Source organism: Dermacentor albipictus, unplaced genomic scaffold (genome assembly GCF_038994185.2).
Source record: "Dermacentor albipictus isolate Rhodes 1998 colony unplaced genomic scaffold, USDA_Dalb.pri_finalv2 scaffold_82, whole genome shotgun sequence".
NCBI classification, from domain to species: domain Eukaryota; kingdom Metazoa; phylum Arthropoda; class Arachnida; order Ixodida; family Ixodidae; genus Dermacentor; species Dermacentor albipictus.
In genome coordinates this window covers 8515-33400 of record NW_027225636.1, presented here as the reverse complement: position 1 = coordinate 33400, position 24886 = coordinate 8515, and the positions used below count along the sequence as shown (strand labels likewise).

The following is a 24886-nucleotide window of genomic DNA, read 5'->3' as shown; positions in this document are numbered from 1 at the left end:
AAAACAACCCGAGAAAGGTTTCACTAAGTCTTTCAACGATTAAAATTGTCAAACTGTCTCATCACTTCTTAATGAACCTGCACAGCTGAAAAAGAAGGAAAGCCCAATAGCAGGGCTGCAGAAAATGCCACCGAATAAATATACTTTGCTTACCAACGGTACCTGTGGTTTAGTTGTGGTCTGTGTATAAACTTTTCTTGTTTAGAATGGTTTAGCGGATAGGGAAAGGATGACCATAAGAGCACCAGGTGTATGCAGTCTACGCACAAAAAGCCACTGCTTTCTTCCTTTTTTTTCTCGCTACTACTATGCATGAGTAATTTAGTGCCTTAATAGCACTGCTAACATCCTACTGCAAAACACAAAATTGGGCAAGCTGTGGCATAAAAAAATTGCAGTTTCGCTCATAATGTGAAACAATGATGCAGTAGCTAGTGAAATATGCAGTGCTTGTTGAAGTGAACACTTGCCAATGCAAGTCGGTAACCTCCTTAAAAAGTAAAATAAGAGTCGTATTTATTTGTGGGAGTTGTGCCTCTCAGTGTTGAAGTGGAAAGACTTGGCTTTTCTTCCTCCTCTTTCATATCCGGACTTGGCCACTGATCTACACCAAAACAACCCTTTAGCTACAACCCTTTAGCTTCTTACTGCTGAATTTGTTTTGGTTTTCTCAAATCTATATTTGGGCTACCCATTGCTAGATCTCGCGCTTTGCTTGAGGAAAACAAGACACCAACAGCTTCATCCAGTAAATCGGAGAAGCCAAGCACTAGAAGAATATTAATGAAGCAGATGCACCTAATCATTGTAATCACATATAAGGAGAAAATTTAACATAGGACTGCCTTCACAAGTGGGAAGGTGATGTGTGAGAACTTGAAGGTGTGGATGCCAGCTCTATATACAGTACGCAGACATTAAGCACGTGTTTGCCAATCATGGCACCTGTTGGCTAGATCACGCTCTCCGGGATCAGTATTCACCACGTAGAATTGTGGACTGCCACTCTTTTGATCGTATGCTTGAATCCTCGCGGCACAATGAGAACTTTATGTGCAATATTCTAGCAAGAAATTTGGGAATTCCAGTGACAACACCAGTAGACATCAGAACAACCAGGGAGTTAGTCCATAGCAGCTATTGCTGTAAAAAGGAAGACTGGCATAAGCACAAGAATTGAGATGGGCATACTACATGCCTTTGTTCTGGCAGTGGCCCACTACTTTGGTGATACAGTTAATGATCTCCACTGTCACTGGACATAATAAGAGTTCTTTAATTATACACTCGCGCACCCGCCGCCTCTCCGGTCGCCTAAGTGGACATACTATGCTGGCTGATAGCGGCCCCCTCCCACTTTTAGTACGCTTCACCGCGTAACTAAAATGTACTGCGGCAAAGAAGCCGTACATTTGTATTGAGTGAATAAACAAATGTTTTTTACAACAGTACAGAAATAAACGCGCACCATGCATCATTCTACCACACGAAAGAGCGTCGCAACATACGGTAGCTGATTCACACAGGCCGTGTAGCCCACTTATCAGTCGTAAAGGGTATTATGGGTAATTCAAAATTTCACACACGCATATGTGTTTATGTTTACGTTCGCACTCCTTGCGTAATAAGACTCCCAGAACTTCCACAATAGAAAGTAATTTACAATACACAAACGCAAAGAACACAGAGATATGTCTCGCTTTAAACTCGGGAGTCATGCAAATGACATATAGCGCGCGTGAACATGCTGTGTGTTAGCGTCGTAAACTTCATACTAGGGAAGGAGCTAGCACACCACAATCCCGCGTCAGCCGCAAATGAGACCAAAACTGGAGCACATGTCTGTGAACGCGCCACTCTGCTCCTCCACCAGCCCCGCTGCACGGCTGCACCACTCGTTTCAAGCAGAGCACACCAAACACACATTCAGCGCTGAACAGTGGGCGGTCGACGCAGTTGCATTTACATGACTTGCAGCGAGCAGCACATCCCTCGATGCCCGTTAAGCAAAGTCGGGCACGGCGACGTCACATCGCGGTTCGCAGAACTTCGCTGCCGAGGGGCTAGGCCACTTCGACATTTCAATTGCCAAGGGGGCACGGGTCACACAACGCAGATTCTGTACTGCCAGAGCTCACCGATGCCAAAGCCGCTCTGCCGCACCGCCACTACTCACGGCTTTCCGCCAAGTAACACAGAACCTCAAACCAACACACAAGGAACGCACGCACAATCACATGAACAACGTTGAACAACGCGCGGTCCAGAGGACGATCACGCCGAGGACGAACACGCCACGGCGTTGCTCGGCGCCAGCATCGCGCCTTCTCAATGCTGTCCCCTCACATTTCTCTCTCGCAACTACTGCTCCTCGCGCGTGCGCAGAAAGAGCGGTGAAATCCATTTTCGATGTGCTCGTAGCTGGTTCGTGGTGATCTGTGTTTTATGTAGGGAAAGCGTTGTGTAGGGTTTCTGTGACAGTGGTTCTTCATTATTTGACAAGGTGGCCATACCCTTTTTCGATAGGGGTTTTCGGCTCTTCTGTGCATGTAAAACCCTTCCATCCGCGCGTCACCGCCGTATGGACGGGCTTTAAGTGCATGCAGTCCGCAAAAGCCTAGAGCATCTGCAGTTAGCCTTCGAGACTCATTTTTTGTTGCCCAGAGGCAGGCGCAAGGCAGGCAAAGTCGAACAGGCGCACGTAGAGGTACGAGCTGTAGGTGTTCTGCGGTTCGCCAGGGCGTGGCTCTGGGCACCAAACGACGACGGGCACATCGAGGCACTTTACCTAGGACCCCAAGTGTGCATCATCGAAACCGCCTGTCAGGATTTGCCAATTGCTTTGCATGCCGTAATGTGGCCGTAACCACTGTGACTGTCACGTTTAGTATCACGTGAGCCCAACCAGGAATGCAGTAAGCTATGGTTAGCTGCAGGGATATTATTTGGGCATGATTAGAGTACAGCCACAGAAGGAACGCTACAAATGCTAAAGGTATCTAATTCAATGGCTATGAGCGCTCTCAACCGCTAACATCTGCTTCGAGTTCAGCAGCTCCAACAAAGGCCCGCAATGATGCCGAAGAAGAGAGAAACCAAGGATGAAGACGTCGACGTGCTTGGTCTGCTTCCATCGCACAAGCGGCACAAGAAGCACAAGCACAAGAAGCACAAACGCAAGCGCGGTGGCACGGATCAAGAGGAAGAAGCTCCATCGCCGCCCGCGAGCCCGCAGAGTGGAGACGGCAGCAAGCCTGCATTGAAGCTCAAAATTAAGATCGGCGGCCAGCAGGCGCTGGAGAAGAACGTGACTAGGGCAGACGAGCCGAGTAGTCACAGCGAGGACGAAGAAGAGGCCTGGCTCGAGGCCTTGGAGTCTGGTCGCCTCGAAGAGGTAGACGACGAGCTCCGCAAGATGAAAGACCCTACGCTAATGACAGCTCGGCAGCGGGCGCTGCTCGAGAGCAAGTCGAAGGACAAGGACGAAGACGGCCCCGTTCAGGTACTCCATCTCCCAGGTTTTGTTGCCGTTGAAGAGAGAGAGAGAACTTGAGTTTTAGAGGTGTATTATAGACCCTCAGTCCAGGGTATTGCTTGTTGCATGCGCCAGTGCCGATTCGATGAACGCAGCAAGCAACCGCTGATCTTGTATCTTATAGGCCACCCGGCGTTAGAATCAATAAGAGTTGGGTTCCTCAGGAGGAGTGGTGGCGCGGCTAAGCAGTGCCAGAGCATGTGTTTTGTGTTGGAGTATTGACTGCAGTGTTTACATTAAGGCGGTGGCAAGTCTGGTGAGCCCCAAATACGGTGGAATCTAGGTGGCGTTGGTTTGTGCATGTCTTGTGCGATACCTGCATTGTAGAGCATATTTTTGGAAAGACTAGTTTGGGCTTCTTACTGTTTAATAAAGTTCACCATGCATGTATGTGAGACAAGACATAGACAATTCGTGCTTCTTTCCGCATATAATACCTTGCAACATGTGGGACATAAGAGAAAATGAATAGCAGTACGCCAAGATTGAACAGCTACAACTTTTACAGACTTATGTCTGATTTTTTGGCGCAAAAGCACCTAAGGCTATTTTGCACCAAGCGAAAGCTGTCGGTTAAAAGCAAGTTCATAGAGATTAAAATTATTGTTGAAGTCATTCATTATGGAGTGTTAAAGTAAAATGAACTTGAAGCTTGTGTAGCATTTGTGCAGATTTTAGAAATTTGATGACATTACTAAATTGCATGACAGGGTGGTCCCCAATTATGAGTGCCAGGCAGCCTTTTACATACTTAGTAACAAGATGGGGATAAAATGGGAGGACACAGCACGACCGATAACTTTCAAATGGTTTATTTGAAGGTGAGGCATATATGTCGATACGCAAAGACGGACTTAAAAGATTAATAACTGAAGCAACAGCAAACAGAAATTTGGGCACTGACTGTGTAAGCACCCGTCCTTCTCTATCAGGAAAAGAATTATTTTTGATTGTACATTAGTGTGCACTGTGATAGTGTCTTTCTCAACACTATATGTATGTGAATGAAAAACAAAAAGGTAATATTTCTGTGCATGGCATTTGCAATGCCATATGTGCCTTGGTTTCGAATGAACCATTTGTTGAGAAAGTTAGCGCTCATGTTGTATCCTTCCTCTTTGTCCTTGACTTTTCAAGTGTTCCCGTACCAGAACATCAACCTTTGTCAATCTCATACAGACCTGCCAAAAATTGCAGTTTGTGCAAAAAAGTAAAATTTTCTTGAAAAATTTGTTTTTTTTTACTCAAGATGCAGAGTATCAAAAACTCATTTCCAGGCTTTCTTCCGTAGGAACGCTGTGAAAACACCTGTGCCACAGGCAAACATATATTTTATGTTACCAGTGGCTGAAATTTCTGTTGGTCTTATATATTGGTTCTATTGAGGGAGTGGCAATGCTGTGGGGAGTACTGTATAATCAAGCAGCTCTGGAAAATCAGTCAGTGACTGTATCGCTGTACTTTTGAAGTCAAGGACACAGATAAAGGTTGAACGTTATTGGTGTTATGACAACTGTAAACAAGTGCAGAAAATCTGGCATTTCACAATAAAATTGTAAAAGCTGGAAGGTATACCCTTTGCATGTAATACCCTTAAGGCACAAGAATGTATGATGAGAAATAAACAGCATGGACTTCTGATGCTCATTCTGAGAAATGGGCAAACCATACTTGTGCTGTATAATTAAAATAAAGTGGCACAACATTGCTGTGAGCTATACTGTAATGGAAATTCTCGTTCTACCCTTAGAGGAAGTTTTAGTATGGGGCCCAACTTCGATGCCGTCTATTGATATACATGTAAAATTCGGAAATGCTTTTCTGAGGTAACCCCTAAAACAATTTTAATAGGATTCGTTGCATTTGAAAGGGAAGTCTAGTGACTGTTGGAAGCAGAACTTCAATATAGGATGTAATTTGCTACAAAGATTACTAAAAATGGGAAAGCTTGAAAAAGCATGAAGCTTACAAATCTAATTCTGCTCTTGAAACAGATATTGCAGTTCTATAAGCTGCATCCATTAGAACATCGATGGCGAACAAATTTAATTTGCAGTACTCAATCTCCGAGCTGCATAATCAAAGGGTACTGAAATCTGCTACATTGTCCAGCGCCTCGCTGGTGATACCAGTACACCTAAGCGCCGCCTCGAGACTTTTGTCACCTTATACAGTCCGAGATGGCATCCTTTATCGACATACAGGTGCCTGTGGCCATGTGACTATCCATACCTTTAATGTATCATGATGCCCCCTCTGCTGGCCACCTGGGCCAGCAGAAGACTGGCATGCGTTAAGGGTGTGGTGATCTGGCATGCACGCCGATGACTACCTGTATGTGGCATCCTGCACCATTTGTCAAGCTCGTATGGTCGTCGCAAACCCACAACCTATGCCCTTACAACCAATAGCCCTTCCTAATGAACCATTGAGTATTGTGGGCATTGATCACATGGGCCTGGTTCCTTGCAGCAAGCATGGCAACTAATTTCTCATTGTGGCCACGGACTACCTGACTAAGTAGGTAGAAGCTCGAGCCATCCCTGATTCTGCAGCTGCTCATGTCAAGACATTTATTAATGAGTGCCTCATATTGTCATGACTAAAGGCTAGCAAGGGAACAGAAGAAAATGAATTGAGGGACACGAGCAGTGACCATGCTCCCTTTGAAAGAAGATGAAGTTGATGCATCGGCTCTTGTGGTCTTTGAATACAGAGCTAGGTTTTGTCCCGTTTTTTTTGACGTCGCAACACTGATGGAGGTGCTGGACTTCAACACCTGATGCTCGGGACTCCTCTGCGGAACGGCCCTTCCAGTCCGAACCCACAATCAGTTCTGGCTATGGATACTCCTGTCCACCACTACAGTCGCCGACAGTGAGGTCTTAGCCCTGAGGTAAATGCCCTTAGAACTCCCCCAGCCAAGGAGTCCGCCTGAAGAAATGGCAATGGCAGGCGTTTCACAGGTGACTGTTGAGCACCCTTGGATTCCAGGGACCTTCCACGGTGATGTTTTTGAGGGTGCCGAGGATTGCCTTGAACAATATGAGAAAGTCACCAAGGCGAATCATGAGACCTCGGAACAGGAACTCTCGCACACATACTTCGCCCTGGCAGAAAGCGCTTGTGCATGGTACGGGAACCGGGAATGCACTGTCTTCCTGGAATTAATTTCGGCAGCAACTTTCGGATACCTTCGTTAACAACGATCATCGCGACTCGGCTCAGCAACTCATCAAATCATGGATACAAAAGCCGAATGAGACCGTTGCCATGTTTGCGGAGGACATGACCCTCCTCTTTCGCCCAGCTGACCCCGCGGTGCCTGAAACAAAGAAAATTTGACATTTGATGCGAGGCATCAAAAAGGCTACTATGATCGAGCGAGCACTTCAACAACGGTGCCAGCAGTGCAACTGACTGAGCAACACCTCGATCAGCACATCTGCACTGACTGTCGGCAGTGAGTGTTCCCTGCGTGAGCTCGTCCGCAAGGTCATTTGGGAGGAGCTTCGCAACCTTGTGGTGACTCTGCAAGAAGCTGTGGTGGCTTCTGTCGCAGAGGTTGTACAGCAAGAAATCAGGCAAGTGTTTTCTTTGCCTGAATTGCTACCAGACCAGTGGTCTATATATACTATGCGTTGGCCGTCCATCATCCAACCCCAGCGCCGCATAGCTCGTCATCCCTGCCTCGTCCTTACTACGAGTCGTTGACCCCCCCATTCCACCTGCCATCGTTGCCGACCCCGCAGCTTAATGTGCCTATGGAAACGCCATCCTGCTACCCTCTGCCAACTACTCCAACTTGTTCGCAAAGGCCGCCCATCAGTCGACCACTTGTTCGCAAGACGGACTTGTGACGCTGCGTCGACCGATGTCCACTTTGCTTCCATTGCGGGGAAGCCAGCCATATTTACCCTTTTTGCTCGTATCGTGGCCTTGGATACCAGATCTTGGCAACCACCTTCCCTCGCGCTCGCCGTGACAACTGACGCAACACCAGTGTATCCACCATATCGTTGACCCCGCTCTCCGTCACCTGCACCGAGTACTTCATTGCTCCGTTGCAATTATGCTGATGTAGTCCGGGCCAGGCCCCCTAGTCCTCGTTGGGGAAACTAAATGCAGCAACCTCTGGGGGGAAGGTTGCAGCCCGTCGAGGTGCTACCACGCCCCCAATGCCATCAGTATGACTGGACGATACGTCACCGACCTCAGTAGAAATCGTTAGCAGCATCCTCGCAGTTTACATAGGCGGACGCCCAGTGACAGCGTTGGTAGATACTGGCGTGGACTTCTCTATAATAAGCCAAAAACTCAACGATTGCCTTAAGAAGGTCAAGGCTTCCTGAATGGTTCCCCACATAAGAAATGCAAAAGGCCAGTTGATGACGCCCACAGGAAAAGTTACCGTTAGAATTAATATCAGTGCCTCGACCTTTGTTGCTACTTTTGTTGTTTTGCTGGAGTGCTGCAAAGACTTGACCTTGGGAATGGAGTTTCTGCATGAATATGGCATCGTAAACATTCCAGACAGGTCGGTCACGTTTAGCATGGGCCTAGGTTCAGTTGTATTCTGTACAGAGAAGTGATGTAGACCTTTACGCATCGCCGATGATGTGACCATCCCATCGCGCTCATGCACCCTTCTGTTGGTGACGTGCGATGTACTGAGCAACTCCTACGCTGTTGCCAAACAAATTCTGGCATTGCTATTCAGCCATGGCATATCCATTGCAAGAGGCATTGTCAACATTAACTGTGGACGCACAGAAGTTCTCATAACAACTTTAGCCAGAAGTGCCGGCATCTTACAAGAGGTATGACAGTGGCGTATGTCAGAGAGTTCACTCAGGTCACAGACTGCTTCACTGTAGAGCAGGGATAGATCTCAAGGTGCCTTGAGATCTATCCACCAATGTTGGCCCAAGCTTGCTGCCTGTGCAAAAACAAGGCCTCCTGGAGCTTGTACATCAGTTTCAGGACTGCTTCTTGTCGACATCAAGAGTTGGTCAAATGCCATTAACCAAACATCGAATTATCACTGATGATACAGCCAGGCCCATACGGCAGAAGCCGTATCATGAGGCCCCACGGGAATGCGAAGCCATAGAAAGTCAGGTAAAAAGAATGCTTGAAGATGATGTTATTCAGCTGTCGAAGAGTACTTGGGCATCGCCAGTGGTGTTAGTAAAAAATAAAAGGACGGCAGCTTGCGTTTCTGCGTTGATTACTGCAAGCTGAATCAGATCACCAAGAAAGATGTTTACCTGCTACCTCGTATAGACAATTCCCTCGACACACTGTGACATACACATTATTTCTCGTCAATGGATTTAAGGAGCTGGTACTGGCACATACAAGTTAACGAGAGAGCTGATGAAGTTAAAAGATCCATCAGGACGATTGGCACGCTGGAGCCTTAAGTTTCGAGAATTCGACATGGTTATTGTCTATAAATCAGGAAAGCGGCATAGGGATGCCAATTGCCTTTCTTGTGCCCCATTTGAATCTGATGATGCAGCCTTTGTCGGAGTTGTCAATTGCGCAGAAGCAATTGAACAACCGGAATTGCAATCCATTATTAAGTTTCTTGGAGGGTCAGACTTCGGTTGTCCCAAGGCTTTTTGCAAGAGGACTACCATCATTTTGCTCGTGTAACGACGTCCTGTATAAGGCGAACTTCTCTCCGAACGGAAACACCTACTTACTCATCGTCCCAAGACCTTTTAGGAGTGAAATAATATAGGCATGCCATGATGATGCAACATCCGGTCATTTGGGCTACACACGAACACTGTGCAGAGATGAAAATACTATTGGCCGAGACTCACGGCGACTGTTCAACAATATGTCCGGACATGCCTTGAATGCCAGCAGCGAAAAGTGCGAGCAATCAAACCAGCAGGCTTCCTCCATCCTGTTGAAGGACCTGAAACTCCATTTGCACAAGTAGGAATGGATCTTCTAGGCCCATTCCCAACTTCTGCTGCAGGTCACAGATAGATTATTGTAGCCACAGACTACCTCACTCGCTACGCTGAAACCAAGGCTCTGGAGCAGAACATAACAAGTGAAGCAGCCCGATTTTTTAGAGAATGTTGTATATAGGGATGGTGCTTCAGCAGTAATATTAACTGACAGAGGAACTACATTCACGGCCGAGCTATTGGACACAGTATTAAGACTTAGTGGAACAGCTCACCGACGAACAACGGCGTACCATCTGCAAATTAACATACTGACAGAATGCCTGAATAAGGTGCTTGCGGATATGCTCTCCATGTATGTAGGTGTGGAGCACAAGAACTGGGATGAAATCTTGCCATACATCACCTTCACATACAACACGGCTCAGCAAGAGACAACACAAATGACACTGTTCTGTCTCCTACATGTTCGCGAAGTCACATCTATGCTAGATGCACTGCTGCCACATGAATGTGATGGCATCGAAATGGATGCTGAAGAAGCCTGACAACTTGCTTGCATACGTATTCATAGACAGCAGGATTACGAGTCGAGACACTATAATCTTCGTCACCGACCAGTCTCCTACGGGCCCGGAGGGAGAGTTTGGGTTTGGACTCCCATTCGCCGTCGCGGCCTTTCGGAGAAACTATTAAGGCGCTACTTCGGGCCATATAAAGCTCTTTAGCGGCTCACTGATGTCAACTATGAGGTTGCTCCCGATAGTCTGCATTGCTCAAGGCGTCGACATCTATTATCAGAGGTTGTGCATGTGATCCGGATGAAGCCCTATTTGTCCGAGTGAATTCACTGCACCGCAAGCATGTCGCAGTCTTGCTGCCGTGATGATAAAGCAACGGGACGACGCTTTCTAGGAAGAGAGGTTAATGTGACGACTAAAGGCTAGCAAGAGAATAGAAGAAAAATTGAGGGACACGAGCAGCAACCACGCTCTTTTTGAAAGACGAAGTTGGTGCGTTGGCTCTTGTGTCTCTGAATACAGAGCTAGTGTTTGTTTCTCGCATCCTGTTTTAAGGCAAAAGCCTTTAATGGCTCATGCTCGCGACCACGGCGGCATCTGTTTGCAGAACATTTCACACTCCACTAGGAGGCGCTCGTGACATCATCAGAGTGGTGCGTGTACTGCGCATGCGCCCAGTAGATGGCAACACCCTCGCGCTCCGAAACGGCGTTGGCAGACTCCTTGCTAGCCGAGTCAGTCGGATGTCTCCGAAGCGCGCTCCCGTTTCTCCAGCAACCCAAGGGTGCACACGCTGCCAAACGAAAGTGCCAGGTGCGGCAGGCTCAGCGACAACATTCGAGTGGAAAGGAACAGCGTCTCCCAGAGTCTCCCAACACAAGAAGGTTGAAAGCCAATGAACGGATGCGACTGAAGCGACTCAGCCGGTCTCCTGGGACAAAGGCTAAAGAGGCAGAACGCAACTGACAACAATGGTTGGCATCAGAAGCACAATCTAGTACATTAGAAAGAGAGGTACCCGTTCCAGAGTGCCCCTGTCACACAACTGTGCTGTCTCCGAGACTGCAGTTTGCTGTAGCGACCAACTACTTTAACAAGCATTTCGTTCAGGACACGTTTGGTGCTACGTGCTCTGTATGTGATTGCCTATGGTTTACTAACGACTTGGCTAAGGCCCCACAACAGAGCTATGAACTTCTGAAGGAACATTTCCCTGACAGAGACGTTACTGCATTTAGTGTATGCTGTACGTGTCTCCAATCATTACGGGAACCCAAGATTCCAAATTTCTCAATGAGCAACGGCTACATCTACCAGTCGAATCAGCCAATAGATGATTGAATCGACATCACAGTGCATTCAAACCAAACAGAGCAGTTCAGACAACAGCAACAGAGGCAGTCGTAGAAAGGCTTTCGCCTACTGAAGTTTAGCTCAGCAAAGTGCCCATCCATCTTTTTGACGTCACGACAATATTCCGGAATGGCACGCTAAAGATGCCAATTTAAGACCATGGCACGGCATTTATGTTGTGTGCCTTCAAAACTTCCTTGTCCAAATGTGGAATACGAGATGCTGCAGTGTCCTCTCAGCATCCATAAACAAATGGACAGGTCGAGTGACCCAATTGCACCATAAAAGACAATCTCTTCCTACGTCTGTCCCACACACGACGATTGGGATGACATCGCTGTTGCGGTTCTCACTCCAAACACGTGTCAACAGGGAGTCACTTGCGTCACGCCGTTTCAGCTGCTCTACGGGAGGACACCTAGATTACCGTAAGAACACCTCCTTGGCTTTGACATGTCTGTGAAAGAACGCCCTGCAAAAGTGGACTCTAGTGATATCCTGCGCCAGGCTAGCCGCCTAGCTCTGCTAGCAATGCTGTACCGGCAAGCGCAGTTCAATGCAGCTTCTCAGCAACATTCTGCTCTCTCTTTCCATACAGGCGATTTAGTCATGGTTTAACAGGCACTGCATTTACCTCGGTGCTGCAAAAAATTCTTTCCCAAGTTTTCTGGCCTTTTCAGTGTTGTGGAAGTTCTGGGTCCTATGACATTTCATTTAGTTGCGATTCCCGAACTTGGTGACAACCGTCGCAAACGCACCCTTCCTACTCACGAGATGAAGCTTTACGTCCCTTGTGAAACCTGTACTGAACTCCTGTGCTAACTCGAGGGGAGAGGGGGTGGCAAATGTAACGGTAACGAAGAGTGCTGCAAGTGAAAGAAGAGGAAGAGAAGGGCAAGAAGAAGGATGGAGTAATGGGTCAGAGGAATAGTTGGTTTTTGCAACAGCTGAGATTTGGGTGTGTCGTGTACCACTTGGAACCCGCTCAAGGCACCGGACTCCCGTTACAATGTTTACAAGAGTTTTGCAAATGTTTAGAACTTCTTGCTCGGCGAGTTAGTGTATGGCTATGTTAGGAAGAGTTGCATGTACAAAAGGACGAACACAGGAAAAAAAAAAGTAGTAGGCAGAAAGAGCACAAGCTATCAGCTCGTTTTATTAGTTTCGAAGCTGTACATATCTGAAAAGTGTGCAAAAGTTGTACTCGCATATAGTGGTGTATTTGAGAGCTATATATAATACATCGTTTTTGTCTGCTTTATGTATCGTATTTACTCGAATCTAGGCCGACCGCCTAAAATCCGAAGCCAAAAAAAGAAAAAAAAGAAGATATATTACCTCGAATGTAGGCTGAACAAAAAAACCGAGGACAGCGTTCACAAAATGCAAACAGCATTTATTGAATCTGAACGTACAGGGCTCATTCAACGTCGTCGTCACTGCTAGACTTGTCACTGTCACCTTCAAACAGTGCACTATTCGCAACTTTCACGGCCTATAGGGGGCGCCACCTTAAATCCAACATGGCTGTCCGAGAGATGAAGAACTAGAGCAGTCGGTGCAGTGCTGCGGTCGTCTTGTTCAGTGACATGTTGTTTCGCGTCATAATGTTGAAATGTCTCTTCAATTTACACGCCCGCTGTCGTTAGCCTGCGTAACGGCTCACATTGGGCGAGCAGAACACAGGATTCGAAGCCTGCTTGAAGGCGAGGAAGTCCTAAACGCTGGTCATTTTGTGTGCTGCGGCATAAAAGCGTGCACGTCAACGTCCGTGACTGTTGAAGGCCTTTGCATACAAACTACGCGGCTTCGAAGCAAACCACACGAGCTGTGGTTTCAGTTTTACCGCGACGGTGTTATTAAGAGAAGTGACCGTGCTTTCTATTTGCTATTCTATTAATTTGACCTCTTTGAACGGGTACCATGAGCTTTTATACGGTGTGATGCTCTCTGCAAGTTGTTACTTAGACCGCTTGAATAAGCCGCCGTGTCAAGAAAACAAATCTTTCTGGTGTTGCGCGACCGAAGTCCTTTACATCGACGGCGTGAAAAGCAGCGTTTTGTGTGCGAAAATTTCTTGTCTAGTTATCCCTGCCTGTGTTCGCAAAGCTGGATGTTGAACACGAGAAGTAAACGAAAACCATATCTGACAGCTTTTGCGAGCTAATACGATAAACATTCACCCTTGTAATTTAGTTGTTGCGCTTTATGCGTGCTGTGCAAGCTAGTCTTGCGGTAGTTTTACAGCCTGCGCGAGTCCTACCGCGTCTTGCCTATAGACAGATCGAGCGCTACACAGCTGATATTTACCGGTCCGTGGCAATGCTCGCTTCATCCTTCCAGTTATCTTTATAAAATAATATACACGCAGATCAGCTGAGGGTTCGCTACGCGAACACTGCACAGTAGTTTAACGTTTGTTGGACTACGATTTGTAAGCTTACGAGTGCAGTCATGCGCGCCTGTGCACACGTTGCAGCCAAGCATCGAAGTGGCAGACGAGGTACGAATTCCAGGTCCCTCTACGCCTGCGTCACTCTGCTTCGATGTACAAATGAGGAACTAATCTCTCTGTTCGAAAATGGTGGAATGTCAAGCCGGCGTTGCAGAGCACGAATGCATGAACGAGAACCAGAAATTTTAAAGCAGGTACAAGGCTTCACGGAGAATGTTTGAGCTCCAACGTAGCCGCAAAGACATGAGTGGCAACAACGCAAGCATGAATCATTCTACAACATATTTAAGTTAAGATTGCGCATTATTTCTTTCCCTGCATGTAATATAGTGCTGTGCTCTTTATGGAGGTGCGTCTATTCGCGATTTCAAGTGCTCGGAATTGTCGCTCATCTGTCATATTCCAAAAAAAGTCATCCGGCATGAAGTGCGCATTGCAAACCTTCATCGCTTCCTTGAAAGCTTTGCCTATCCGCAGCTTAATAATCAATTTTTTTCTCATGGACGCAGCCGGTGGGAATGAGTGAGGGCTCACACCACCTACCACACAACTACCGCTCGGCACCCATTGCGGCACGCAGCAAATACGGTTACTTCTATGTTTACTCATTCTGAGCATGTTAAGTGTCCTTCAGGATCCCACTGGAGCTTTGAACGCGTTAAAACATCAACCAAAAGTGAAGGAACAGCGTAGACAACACCAATACGCTACGCGAACGGGCGGCAGCCAGCGGCGAGGATAATCTTTCGATAGTTTCCGGCCGCCGCCGCACGACGGCGCCACCGTACGTGAAAGTTGCGAATATCAAAATACACAGCCGTCTGGTTGGCGTTGCCGATTTGCCCAAGGTTGTAGCCTGCCGCTTCTCTCTTTCGCAGCACGTAGCGCTGAAAAGCTATCAGCTTTTCTTCGAAATAGCTCGGCAGCTTCTGGGTGATTCAAGTGCAACGTCGGAGGCTGAAGCCGAAGCGCTTCATGAATTTCTGAAGCCAGCCCCGGCTGGCTTTGAAATCCTTTGGCGTTAGGCCTCGTTCCCTCGAAAGTTCCCTAGCTTTCGCTTGGAGCACGTCTGTTGTCACTGGAAGGGCAGCTGCCCTCTGCGTCCGAACAAAGTCGGCCAAAACTGTCTCCACTTCATGGTGACGGCCTTTCTTTGGTCCGCTAAATGCTATCCTCGTTGCGGCGCACGCAAGAAGCTGCTGTCATTGTCCCCTCCAACAACGGACATTTTTCTCGTCGACGCTGAAGTCCCGCCCGGCTTGAAGGTTCGGCGATGCCTCTGCGGCTATCACAATTTTTCGCTCGAAAGTGGCACTGTAGTGGCTCTCCTGCTTGGTGCCATCGCGATAACCCCACGCCGCACACCGATACGGCCGACATTACCAACGCCTCCTATAATATAGTTAGAGGAGGCGTTGACATAACGCAGTCAAAATGGCGACCTCGCTTGTGTACGGTTGGCTACTGGTACGGCTAGTAGCGGCTGCGATATTGACTTTTCTAGATGGCGCTAGCTATGCAGCATATTTAGCAATTTCAATAAAAAACTGGCGCGTTCTTTAAAATCCTCGAATCTGAGCCGACCCTAGAGTTCTTGAAAAAAAAAAAAAAGACTATCGGCCTAGATACGAATAAATATGGTATGTTAAGTGCAGTTGGCAGATTTCAGTAGAATTTTTCATTGCCAAGTCAGAGTTGAAAACTTTACTAATAGTTTGTCTGAGAAAATTTTTGATATTAAAATTTTTTACTAAGGATAGACAAGCTAAACCAAAAATCCGCTTTCTACACTCACTAGGTTTTAACTTTTCCTGCTAAATGTAATAGACCTCATCAAATTCAGTGCAGCGACTGCAGAGAAAAATGGTTTCTCCTATCGCATGTGTTGAGATAGGAGTCCCCGAATTAATGCTTCCTCTTATATCTTGGCATAAATGCTTCTTGATGTCATGCCCTTGGTGCAGGCAAGTAGCAACTTCAAGCAGCAGACCAATTTCAAGTCGGGATAAAAATGGCAATCTTTCCCTTAAGCAGAATGCTTCGGACTTTTTGCACTGAGTGGAACACACAAGGTCTGTGCTTGTTCTGTAGTACATCCTTTAATAAAAGTATACGGGTTACTTTGCTGCCCTCACTATGTACGCCGTTCAGCTGTGTAGTGCGATTCCTTTGGAACCCCCCCGACACTCCAGTCTTTGTATTTCGAGTACGAGGGTTCTTTTTTCCTAGGAGCACTGGAACTTGCATTCCCCAGCAACTTCGTTCATAACAGCCCACAGTTAGCCTGACAGTCACAGGCAACATACCTTGTACACTTTTGACAAAGGGTGTATTTCACTGAGTAAAGAACGCTGCGATTTAGAAATGCTGATAAAACAGCCCCAAGGTAAACAAAAAGGTTGATGAATTGCATGTTGGACTATGTTTAGAAGGATATGGTTTGCTGCAGACATGCAAACATGCATTACAGGTGGAGCCCATCAAGGAGATGACTGAAGAGATGATCCAGCGTAGAATGCAGCGTGCCAAGAAGCGCAAGCAGCAGGCCGAAGAAAAAAAGGAAAAAGACAAGAAGCAGACCATTGAGCGGCTGCTCAAGAAGTCAGAATCTCGGCTTCGGGCCAGCAAGAAGCCAGCTAAGAAGGCAGACACACCCAAGGTATCGCTGCTGCGGAGCAGTGAGGCTGGCACGTTGCTAATGTTTCCAGCTGGCCTTCCATTCCCTCTAGCACCTGCTGCGGCTCCCCGCGAGTACCCACAGAAGGCTTTGTGCGGCATCAAGGGCTGCCCGAATCCAAAAAAGTACTCCTGCTCCAAAACAGGAGTGTCCCTCTGCAGCCTGGAATGCTATAAGGCAAACATGCTACAGATGTGCGTGTGAGTTGTCCTCAAGGATAAACACGTTGTCCAAAACAAGCATTTTTATTGTGTCTTTATATTATGAGGCTGCAAGAGTTGAGAGCAGCTGTTGTGGCCATTATCCTTTGCCAGGTCATATGCTGTTGTAGAGAAGGGTGAACAATACTGTTAATTTGCAAAAGTAAGCAAGTTCCAGAGACAGTATTCATATTCATTACATTTACGGAGTGTTTTGCATAAAAGAAACCAAACAAAAAAATAATTGCGAGAAATCATGGACAATGAACCAATGCAAGTGAATAGACAAACACTTCTGGAAAGCTGTTTGCTTCATTGAAGATATATATTAGTTGCACTAAGGACATTTATGTAGTGTCTGTTCCATTAACCAGTACATCTATAGCAGTACTGGGGCATTCTCCTGCAGCCACCACAAGGGGACAGGGCAGCCTTCCCGAGTGCTCTACCACAGCATCTAACCCTTCAAGTGCCCTAAAGCTCGACACAAGTGCCATGTACCATCTGGCCCGGCAATTTGCTTACACGCACAACTTTAGACGACGTTGCAGAGGCATGTCTCCGACAGAGCCAAGTTCTACCTTCGCATTGTCTCCCATTGCCTATTTTAATCTGATACATGCCCCGCAACCTGGCTAGATGAGAGCATGTGGTCTTTGTATCAGCAGTGAAAGTTCAACCGCAAAAACTGGCGAAAGAGCCGAAGAAAGCAATTTGATTTAAAAGACCCTTCCACCAAGCCCCATTGCAAATTTTGGTTATTCATTAGAAGTTGTGAAGTGGCATCTAGGCAACGTTTCACCGAAATAATTTTTCAAATCTATTCATTATTGCTGGAGCTAGAAGAAATTGAACTTCCTGTTAACATGCTGCCAGGAGACAAGTGTCACTGTTAACAGAGATGCTCTCCTTTTGCCTCGACTAGTGTCTGCAAAAAAATTTTTTTTCCCTGCCTTCTCCCATACTGGAGCTAAGGGGTTCATGCGACAAGACCTACCTCCTTTTTTTTTTATTGCTGGGCAATGCAGTTCGCTTCTTGCATTGCATGATTAACCAAATGCATGTGCTACGGTCGGTGACATTCCAAGCAGTGTGGCTTGCATGGAGGCATCTGTGCATGTTACGTTGACTCTCTTGCTTGACGTGCAGCTCCCTCAAGAGTAAGGCCATACAGTTGTTTCATACTTTGCAGACACTATCACCACCGCGTGATCTACTAGTCGCGCTTGTTTGTTTGCAGTGCCCAAACCTGGCGAGGGGCCCTTTAGAAAGTGGAAAGTGGCACACCTTAGGCAAATGGGACCAGTAGCATATTCTTTAATTGTTGTGACTTACTCATATCACTTTCAAAGTTCAATTACTAAGCTAGTACACCTTAGGCGAATGAGACCAAGAGCATATTTTTTGTCATCATTTCGAGTTAGACTATTTTTCAAAGTGGAATTGGTAATTTCCTCAAATGCATGCTTGAATATTCATTTTAAAGGCCAATTGCAATGAAATTTTCGACCACGTAAGAAGCCCAGTTTCAGGTCATTTAGACAGACAATAGCCTCTGTGAAAAATCTTGCATTTTAAATACAGGTCAATTCGTCACAATTCATACTGAAACTGAAAAAAAAAAGGGAAAGCTGCCATTATCGCCTGACGGAAGTGACGTACAGTGGAGAACCAGCCCGTGCTGTCTCCTTGCTTGTATTCTGTTCTGGTGTAACGCGAAGTGTTTACCGAGTCCAGCTGGTTTTCTCTATCTGGTAGTCTACATTCAAGGGCCTCGATGTGTTCTGCCTCTGCTCCAAGACTGTATTGTGGTGGCCAAGCTAAAGGTGTGGTATAGTCTTGCTTAACACGGATGCAATCTATGCATGGCACAGTTGCACTACATTGGCAAAAATTGGATGCTCTACAGTCTATAGTCAGGTACAACTTTAGAAAAAAGGAGCTTTTACTCCTCTGAGGCGGATGCACATGAGCATCCTCCAATGGGCAGGCACTCTGGACTGACATCATGAGCCGGACGGCTGGTGAGCCCACCGACGAAAATGGCCGCCCACACTTCAAACTGGGCCAAGTCACGTCAGCCCTCGTCAGAGTGAATTCCCGAACTGTTTTGCAGGAATAGAATGTGTCCTATCGCATTCTAGAGCAGCTGGAACAGGGTGCTGTTCAGGTTCACTGAAGTGAGTGTGTTACGACAAACGAGTGTTCGCTCACTGCGCACTTGTCTGCTAGCGCTGCGGCAACAACTGATTGCCGCGCTGCTGCGGGTAATGCCAATTTTTTATGTGAACACCCCCTGGCACACTTCGGCCTCTGTGGCCCCAACCCACGGGCTGCCCTGCTTCCAGCTTTGATCCTCCCTCTACCCCTTGGGTGCTCTCCTGAGGCCTCCATTTGTCGGTTACATGTGCCCTCCTCGAGCAGTGCTATTGTCGTGACAAAAAAAGTGACCCGTGACTTATACAACACCAGTCAGAACTGTGCCCCTTCAGACACAGCTATCGCCAAATGGGGTGTCCGTGCCCACTACCTCAGCGTGCGGGTGTGCCTGCCTTCACGTACTTGTTTAAGGCGCGGTAGCACTGGGTCGATACGAGACCACACAAGACACTCACGCCAACGACTGACCGACTATTCAGCACAGTGCGTGACTGAAGCCATCATAACAGGCTGACAAAGCAACCATATACAAATTAACTGACGAGCACGAGTTGTCGTACCGCGACAGGCTTGCTTGTCGACGGCACAGACAAAATCAGCATGCCGACCATTGTTCGACCGAACCCCGCACGATTGGCCTTCGAACCGACAACACCATAGCGACAGCGTCTTCGTTTGTATATATAATTAATCGTGCTCAAAATGAGTCAGAAATGCCTACCCAGTTGAAATGCACAAGCTTCAACCCTCTCAAGCTGCGCATGTGAAGTTTGAGCCAATGTTGATACTGTCCAGCGAAGGTTAAGCCTGGCGCAGTGAAGTTCGTGCACCCGTTACAGGCAGTCCTGAACTGAAATGTAAGCAATTAGGATGAAGGAAACTGCTTTTATAATTTGGTTCTGGCCTTAGCGATTTGAAATCAACTACACTTCACCTCGCACGGCACGAACACAATAAGCGTCAAGCTGCGACATAGTGCTGTGCCAACATACGTATGTACGTCACCAATCCCTGCTGCTGGTCAAATTCCCTACGTAGATGGGTGAGTCTGTGCGTGTTGTTATGCTGAGACATTTCTTAATTCCATAGATTCACTGTTTACTTCTGCATCAAACGGGAAACAAGAGACGATGAATTCGGTATACAGCAGCATAAACAACCGTCTCACTCAGTTATACCAGCAGTGTCAGTGCTGTCATCCACGTTTTTGCGAGAGAACACAGCCTATAAATGAGCGCGTATACTGAGCACAGTTGCTTTATGGCATGCGCTAACTGCAAGTATGATGGAGTTAAAGAAAAGCAGAATCAGTAATAAATTAACAGCCCGTAAAGTACGTATCTGGATCATAGTTACCATTGTTTAAGTGGTTCGGCCGTTCATATTGACTCGTCTCAGGGTGGAACAGCATTGCAGATATATGCAGATTTGTATGCTTTGCTATGTTTTGACATTATTTCACATGAACGATGCATCTTTTCTGCAATATTTGACGCTAACAACTATATGCGGCTGTATTTGTCGATGTTTACCTAAACAAGTGCACCACTTTGATAAATTCCATGTGGAAGGCTGTGCGTGAAGACTTTTTGAATATGTGAAATGTCTGAATGATGTGTAAAAAGAAAGCTCTAAGTGCAGAAATTACTGACAACAAACTACAAGGCAGCTGTGTCTGCAGACGGAACTCAGCGCACCTTTATCGGCTGCACTGTTTGCGCAACAGTGCACTCAGGTCTGCTCACTCAATAGTTGGCAAGCGTTACATGGCTTCCAGGGACGAAATGCTGCCCCGAAGAAGCCATTAATAATTATTCGAGATCCATGAAACGTAGAACCAATGTGCACTCAACATGAGTGCTGGTACACAAACCAACCGGTGAATGCCCTGGCACCCTTCCAAAACGTTTGCAGCGGCGTGCAGTAGAGGGCAGCACAGGAAAATGAAAAAACCGGATTACTGCCATCTGTACAAAGGATAAGTAGCTGAGGCGTGGCACGGCCGGCCTAGAGGGGCTCGGCTCGTTGCTAAGTTTGCGTAAACTCACGACCAGCCAGGCCGGACTGCGGCCGTGATAAAACTTAGCCTATTTTGCTCTGGTGGTATAGCAATCCTGCATGGCTTGCTGCCACATCTACACTATGGCCGCCATGTGACGTTCTTCTTTGTGACAAATGCAGCATGCAGTTCCTGCTTGTTTCTGGTGCCGTGGCAGAAAGAATTTCGTTCGTTTACTTCGATGCGTCCGATGCAGAGACGCACGAAATATCTTGAATATATGCACTGAAAAGATCGTTTGAGAATATCACCAGTAAATACCACTTATCTTTGGTTTGCGTGTGCCATCGCGGTATATAGTACTTATAGTCACCTCAAGAAAGCATTTGCCAAGCAAATCTCGATGGGTGACTGTGCGGTTGAAATGTGGCTTGTGAAGCTTCGTCAACTGCAGTTTACATGCTTTGTGTGTGTTGGCTGGTCTGCATCGCACTTGCCTGCTGCGCCGCAGTGCACGCTTTCGCTCTGAAAGCTGGGACAGGAAAGATGTGTTCGGCCTTCCTCTACTCTGTATTACGTACTGCACAGCCATTGCTCGTGTGTGAGTACATATTCAAGCATCTGATGGCCATGCAACGCATCGGCATTTTCGCAACAGGGAGAATGCACGCCAAGAGAGACGCCCGTCAACTTACAAATAATGAGAGCAATGTGCCTGCCTGCCTAGGTACGTGCAACGTGGTGCAACTGCGAGATCGGCAGCTACGTGCGGTTCAATATTCGGCATATCCGCAAACCGCTTTACCGCCAGGTGCACGCATTGTCTGCATAGGTGCTATTTAATAACTGCTAATAACAAAATGAGGCAATTACCAGCCCTGCAGCTTTGCCAAGATTACTTTGAGAGTGTACGCTAGGCACTTAGTCAATTTAGCCCAAGTAAAATTTTGTTGCAGTTGGCCTTTAAAGGGCCCCTCACCAGGTCTGGCCATTTTGAGCTGACAATCGCAGAGCATACAATGCGTGCTAACGATCGTGTTTGCAAACAATTACATCGCTACATGCTGCGGAAAAGTCAAATTTCAATCCGAATGCCGTTTTCCCTTTCCCTCGTAACCACACTGCAATCTGCATGGTGACCTACTTATGTCCCTGCACCTACGTTCTCGTGTCCGCAGTGTGACGCCACTCGTGGCGACACGTGACTTTGAGAATTATTCAAGGCAACATCTGTTATATGTGTGATCATATAAGGGGACATCGCACTAGCATGTAAAAAAGGACATGGACAGGAACACGAAAAAAGACACACATGTTCCTGTCTGTGTCCTTTTTGACGCGCTAGTGCGATGTCCCCTTATACGAATAACCACCAACTAGCCCAGCTTTCTGCCTTAAATAAGTGTGATCTGTTGCTTGAATTGACGAATTGAAGTTGAGATAAATAATAAAACGCACAAGCAGAATGTCTGCATGTTTTTTGTTTTACTTGCACTTCGTCTGCTTGTTCCCATGGTCATGCAGTCCCGTGCGCAGGTACTGAAACTATGCCATTTTCTACCGTGCTCCAGCGCGTGATCATGCTCTGCGATCCGCTTGTTCTGCCTCAGTATTCGTGTAGCACTGAATTATACCGCTAGTCATGTGTCCTTGTGCACAGCGCGCAAAATCCTGCGCTGTACAAAACAAGACAATAACAACAGCTCATGCGTGACGGCGTCAGCAGAAGTGTGCCACATCACAAAAAAGCAAAGAAAAAAAAAAGGAAGAAATTGAAGGCGGGGCCTGCGACTTATACGTCACGCGATCCTCGAGGTCCGGCATGGGAAAACGCAGCAAAGAAATTTCGCTTGTGGAGGCTAAACAGGGCGAGTGGAGAGAGTGTCTCGCTATGCAGTGGAGCTCGCCTTCTGAAATCATGGGTTCGCGGCACTGAAATATTTTTATCTTGGCTATTAATGAGCCGATTTCAAAAATTTTTGAGGCAGAAGGCTCCATAGAGGACACGTGACAACTTCCAGCATATAACCAAAATTTGCTATGGGGCCTGGTGAGGGGCCCTTTAAGGCATAAGTTGCATTGGGAAAGGTGCACAGCATTCTAAGAAATACTCTAATAAGTTGTTTATACCATGTTATTTTTTATGTGTTTCTTTTTCATAGGCCCCTAAAAAAGCTGCAAAATATTTAAGAAATGACCTAAGTGCATGTTTGTGCATCTGAACGACAGATACGGGTAGCATTTGCGACTGTGCTGCAGCACCTCCTCGCCGAGGTGTGGTTGTCTATATTGGCACCATAAGCAAACTCCCGGACCTTCTAACTCCTTCACTAAAACACACACATATTCACTTTTGTAGCACAAGTTCAATCAGAACTGTCCCAAAATGTTATACGACACATCTTAAAAATGACTTTCATCACTGCTTTTGAAGTTGATGCCCTATCTTGGCATGCACAACTGTGCACATGGCATCTCAAGGGGATAACGAACATTACTTAACAAACCTGTGATCACATTTTAAACTTTAAACATGACATCACTGCAGCCACTTGATAGAATCAAAAAGCTGTTACTTGTCTTCACCATCTTAATGGTGCATCAAAGCCTAGTGGCTCAAAAAGAACTGTCCAGGTTTAGAAAACAAGCAGTACAATGCTTAGACAAAGCAGAACTAACATACAGAATTTAAAACTTCTTTCCTATGTGCCTTTGCAGTGGCAAACTACATACAGCTTCACGCAGAAACTAAAGTACTGGCAGCATATATGCTTACCTGTGCGGCCCTTGTTATCTCTGGCATTGCATATAGCACCTAGGCCAATCAGCAGTTTAACCACGTCATGTTGGCCCACCTGAAAAAAATTTGCACAAATTGGCCGGCTGGTGTAAAAGACATTTTTCTAGCATAAACCTGCCTTAGCAGACAGATGGAGTGGAGTCTGTCCCCATGAGTTGATGCTGTTGACGTCTAGGGCATATTTTTCAATAAGTGACCAAATAGCAGATATGGCACCTGCCTGTGCTGCCAGGTGCAGGCTGCTATTGCCCAATACATCCATCTTGGTTATGTCAACCTGTTTGTAGAGAGGCATTTAGTTAACACATAAAATACCTGGATAAAACGCTTTTTGAACATAGTAAGAAAACATTGCTGATTTGTTGTATAGGCTGCTGTGGACATGTGGGCCAAATATATTCCCTGCTGCACTGCATGCAGCGGAAATCTTGTCAAAGAACGGCGAGTTTTTGACGAGATTCCGCAATGTTGTCTTCTGCAATATCGTCTTGCAGCAGCATCGCAAGCAGCTGGACCCGCCAATGCAATTAGCCAATACTGTGATCACGAGAGCATTCTCAGCCATAAATAATCGTTAATCTTGAGGTAAATAAATGAAACATATATATGCCTGCAATCTCTAAAATTTTAGACAGAAAAATCATTCCATTTTTGCATTGCTCATCTACAGCCACCAATTGTGCATAGCTACATTTGCTGCGCATGGCCTCCTAAGACATAGCAGCGGCGTACTGCATAGCATAGTCTACCGCGACCGCAACAAAGCCTTTCGCCGCCGCACCCACAACATTTAGATGGGCTTAGCTCTCTTTACATCTCCACTGTGTAGGCTCCAGCGAACTCGTTGAGACTAAAAAAAAAAGCCAGGTATTGGTGCGATAATCCTGTTTCGAAAAATATTTGCAGCATGTGATTCACAAGATAATGTCTTTTAATAACGAGGCCATTTTTGATTAGTTAGAGAAGTGTTTCGGGGCCCCTTTAAAGAGACATTTTGCATTCATAATGAGAACGGAGTTCGTGTAGTGAAGAAAATAACAAAAATGGAAAATCAGAGTAGCTCCAACTGTTGTGGACTATGGTACCTCTGAAGTGACGCCGACACTGGCTTATTCACAGAGAGCTGCATAGAGGTGGGCCAGGTGGAGATTATGCCAACTATTCCGTTTTGGCACAGGCAGTTCAACTAGCAGCACATTCTGCAGCAATATTGCACACAACAAAGTGCATACTGGCACACAGAAAATGATAATAGG

The 24886-nt window shown here is 46.6% G+C and overlaps 2 protein-coding genes across 3 annotated transcripts; one reads left to right on the top strand and one right to left on the bottom strand.

Annotated features, from left to right (window-relative positions):
* Positions 1 to 2368: 2368 nt before the first annotated feature.
* LOC139053222 (INO80 complex subunit B-like) lies at positions 2369 to 16710 on the top strand. The gene is made up of 2 exons (XM_070530312.1): positions 2369 to 3502; positions 16265 to 16710. The coding sequence occupies exons 1-2, from the start codon at positions 3074 to 3076 to the stop codon at positions 16673 to 16675; spliced, it is 840 nt and encodes a 279-aa protein (XP_070386413.1). The 5' UTR covers positions 2369 to 3073; the 3' UTR covers positions 16676 to 16710.
* On the bottom strand, positions 16698 to 23935 carry LOC139053224 (osteoclast-stimulating factor 1-like). Of its 2 annotated transcripts, none has more exons than XR_011510321.1 (3): positions 23749 to 23934; positions 23607 to 23685; positions 16698 to 16793 (listed from the first exon to the last, which is right to left on the bottom strand). XR_011510321.1 is itself a non-coding variant. In XM_070530313.1 (3 exons), exons 1-3 carry the CDS (start codon positions 23923 to 23925, stop codon positions 19665 to 19667), a joined length of 273 nt encoding a protein of 90 aa, XP_070386414.1. In that variant the 5' UTR covers positions 23926 to 23935; the 3' UTR covers positions 18923 to 19664. The 2 variants fall into 2 exon arrangements, 1 of the variants encoding a protein (XP_070386414.1); XM_070530313.1 differs by lacking the exon at positions 16698 to 16793 and adding an exon at positions 18923 to 19681 and having other exon boundaries at positions 23749 to 23935.
* Between the last annotated feature and the right edge of the window lie 951 nt (positions 23936 to 24886).

Bases quoted from the DNA above. Each gene is read 5' to 3' on its own strand.
- LOC139053224 (XM_070530313.1), bottom strand. From the start codon at position 23,925: ATGCCTCTCTACAAACAGGTTGACATAACCAAGATGGATGTATTGGGC. The intron at 23,686-23,748 runs GCAGGTTTATGC...AATTTTTTTCAG, and splicing joins CACTCCATCTGTCTGCTAAG to GTGGGCCAACATGACGTGGT.
- LOC139053222 (XM_070530312.1), top strand. From the start codon at position 3,074: ATGATGCCGAAGAAGAGAGAAACCAAGGATGAAGACGTCGACGTGCTT. The intron at 3,503-16,264 runs GTACTCCATCTC...CATGCATTACAG, and splicing joins ACGAAGACGGCCCCGTTCAG to GTGGAGCCCATCAAGGAGAT.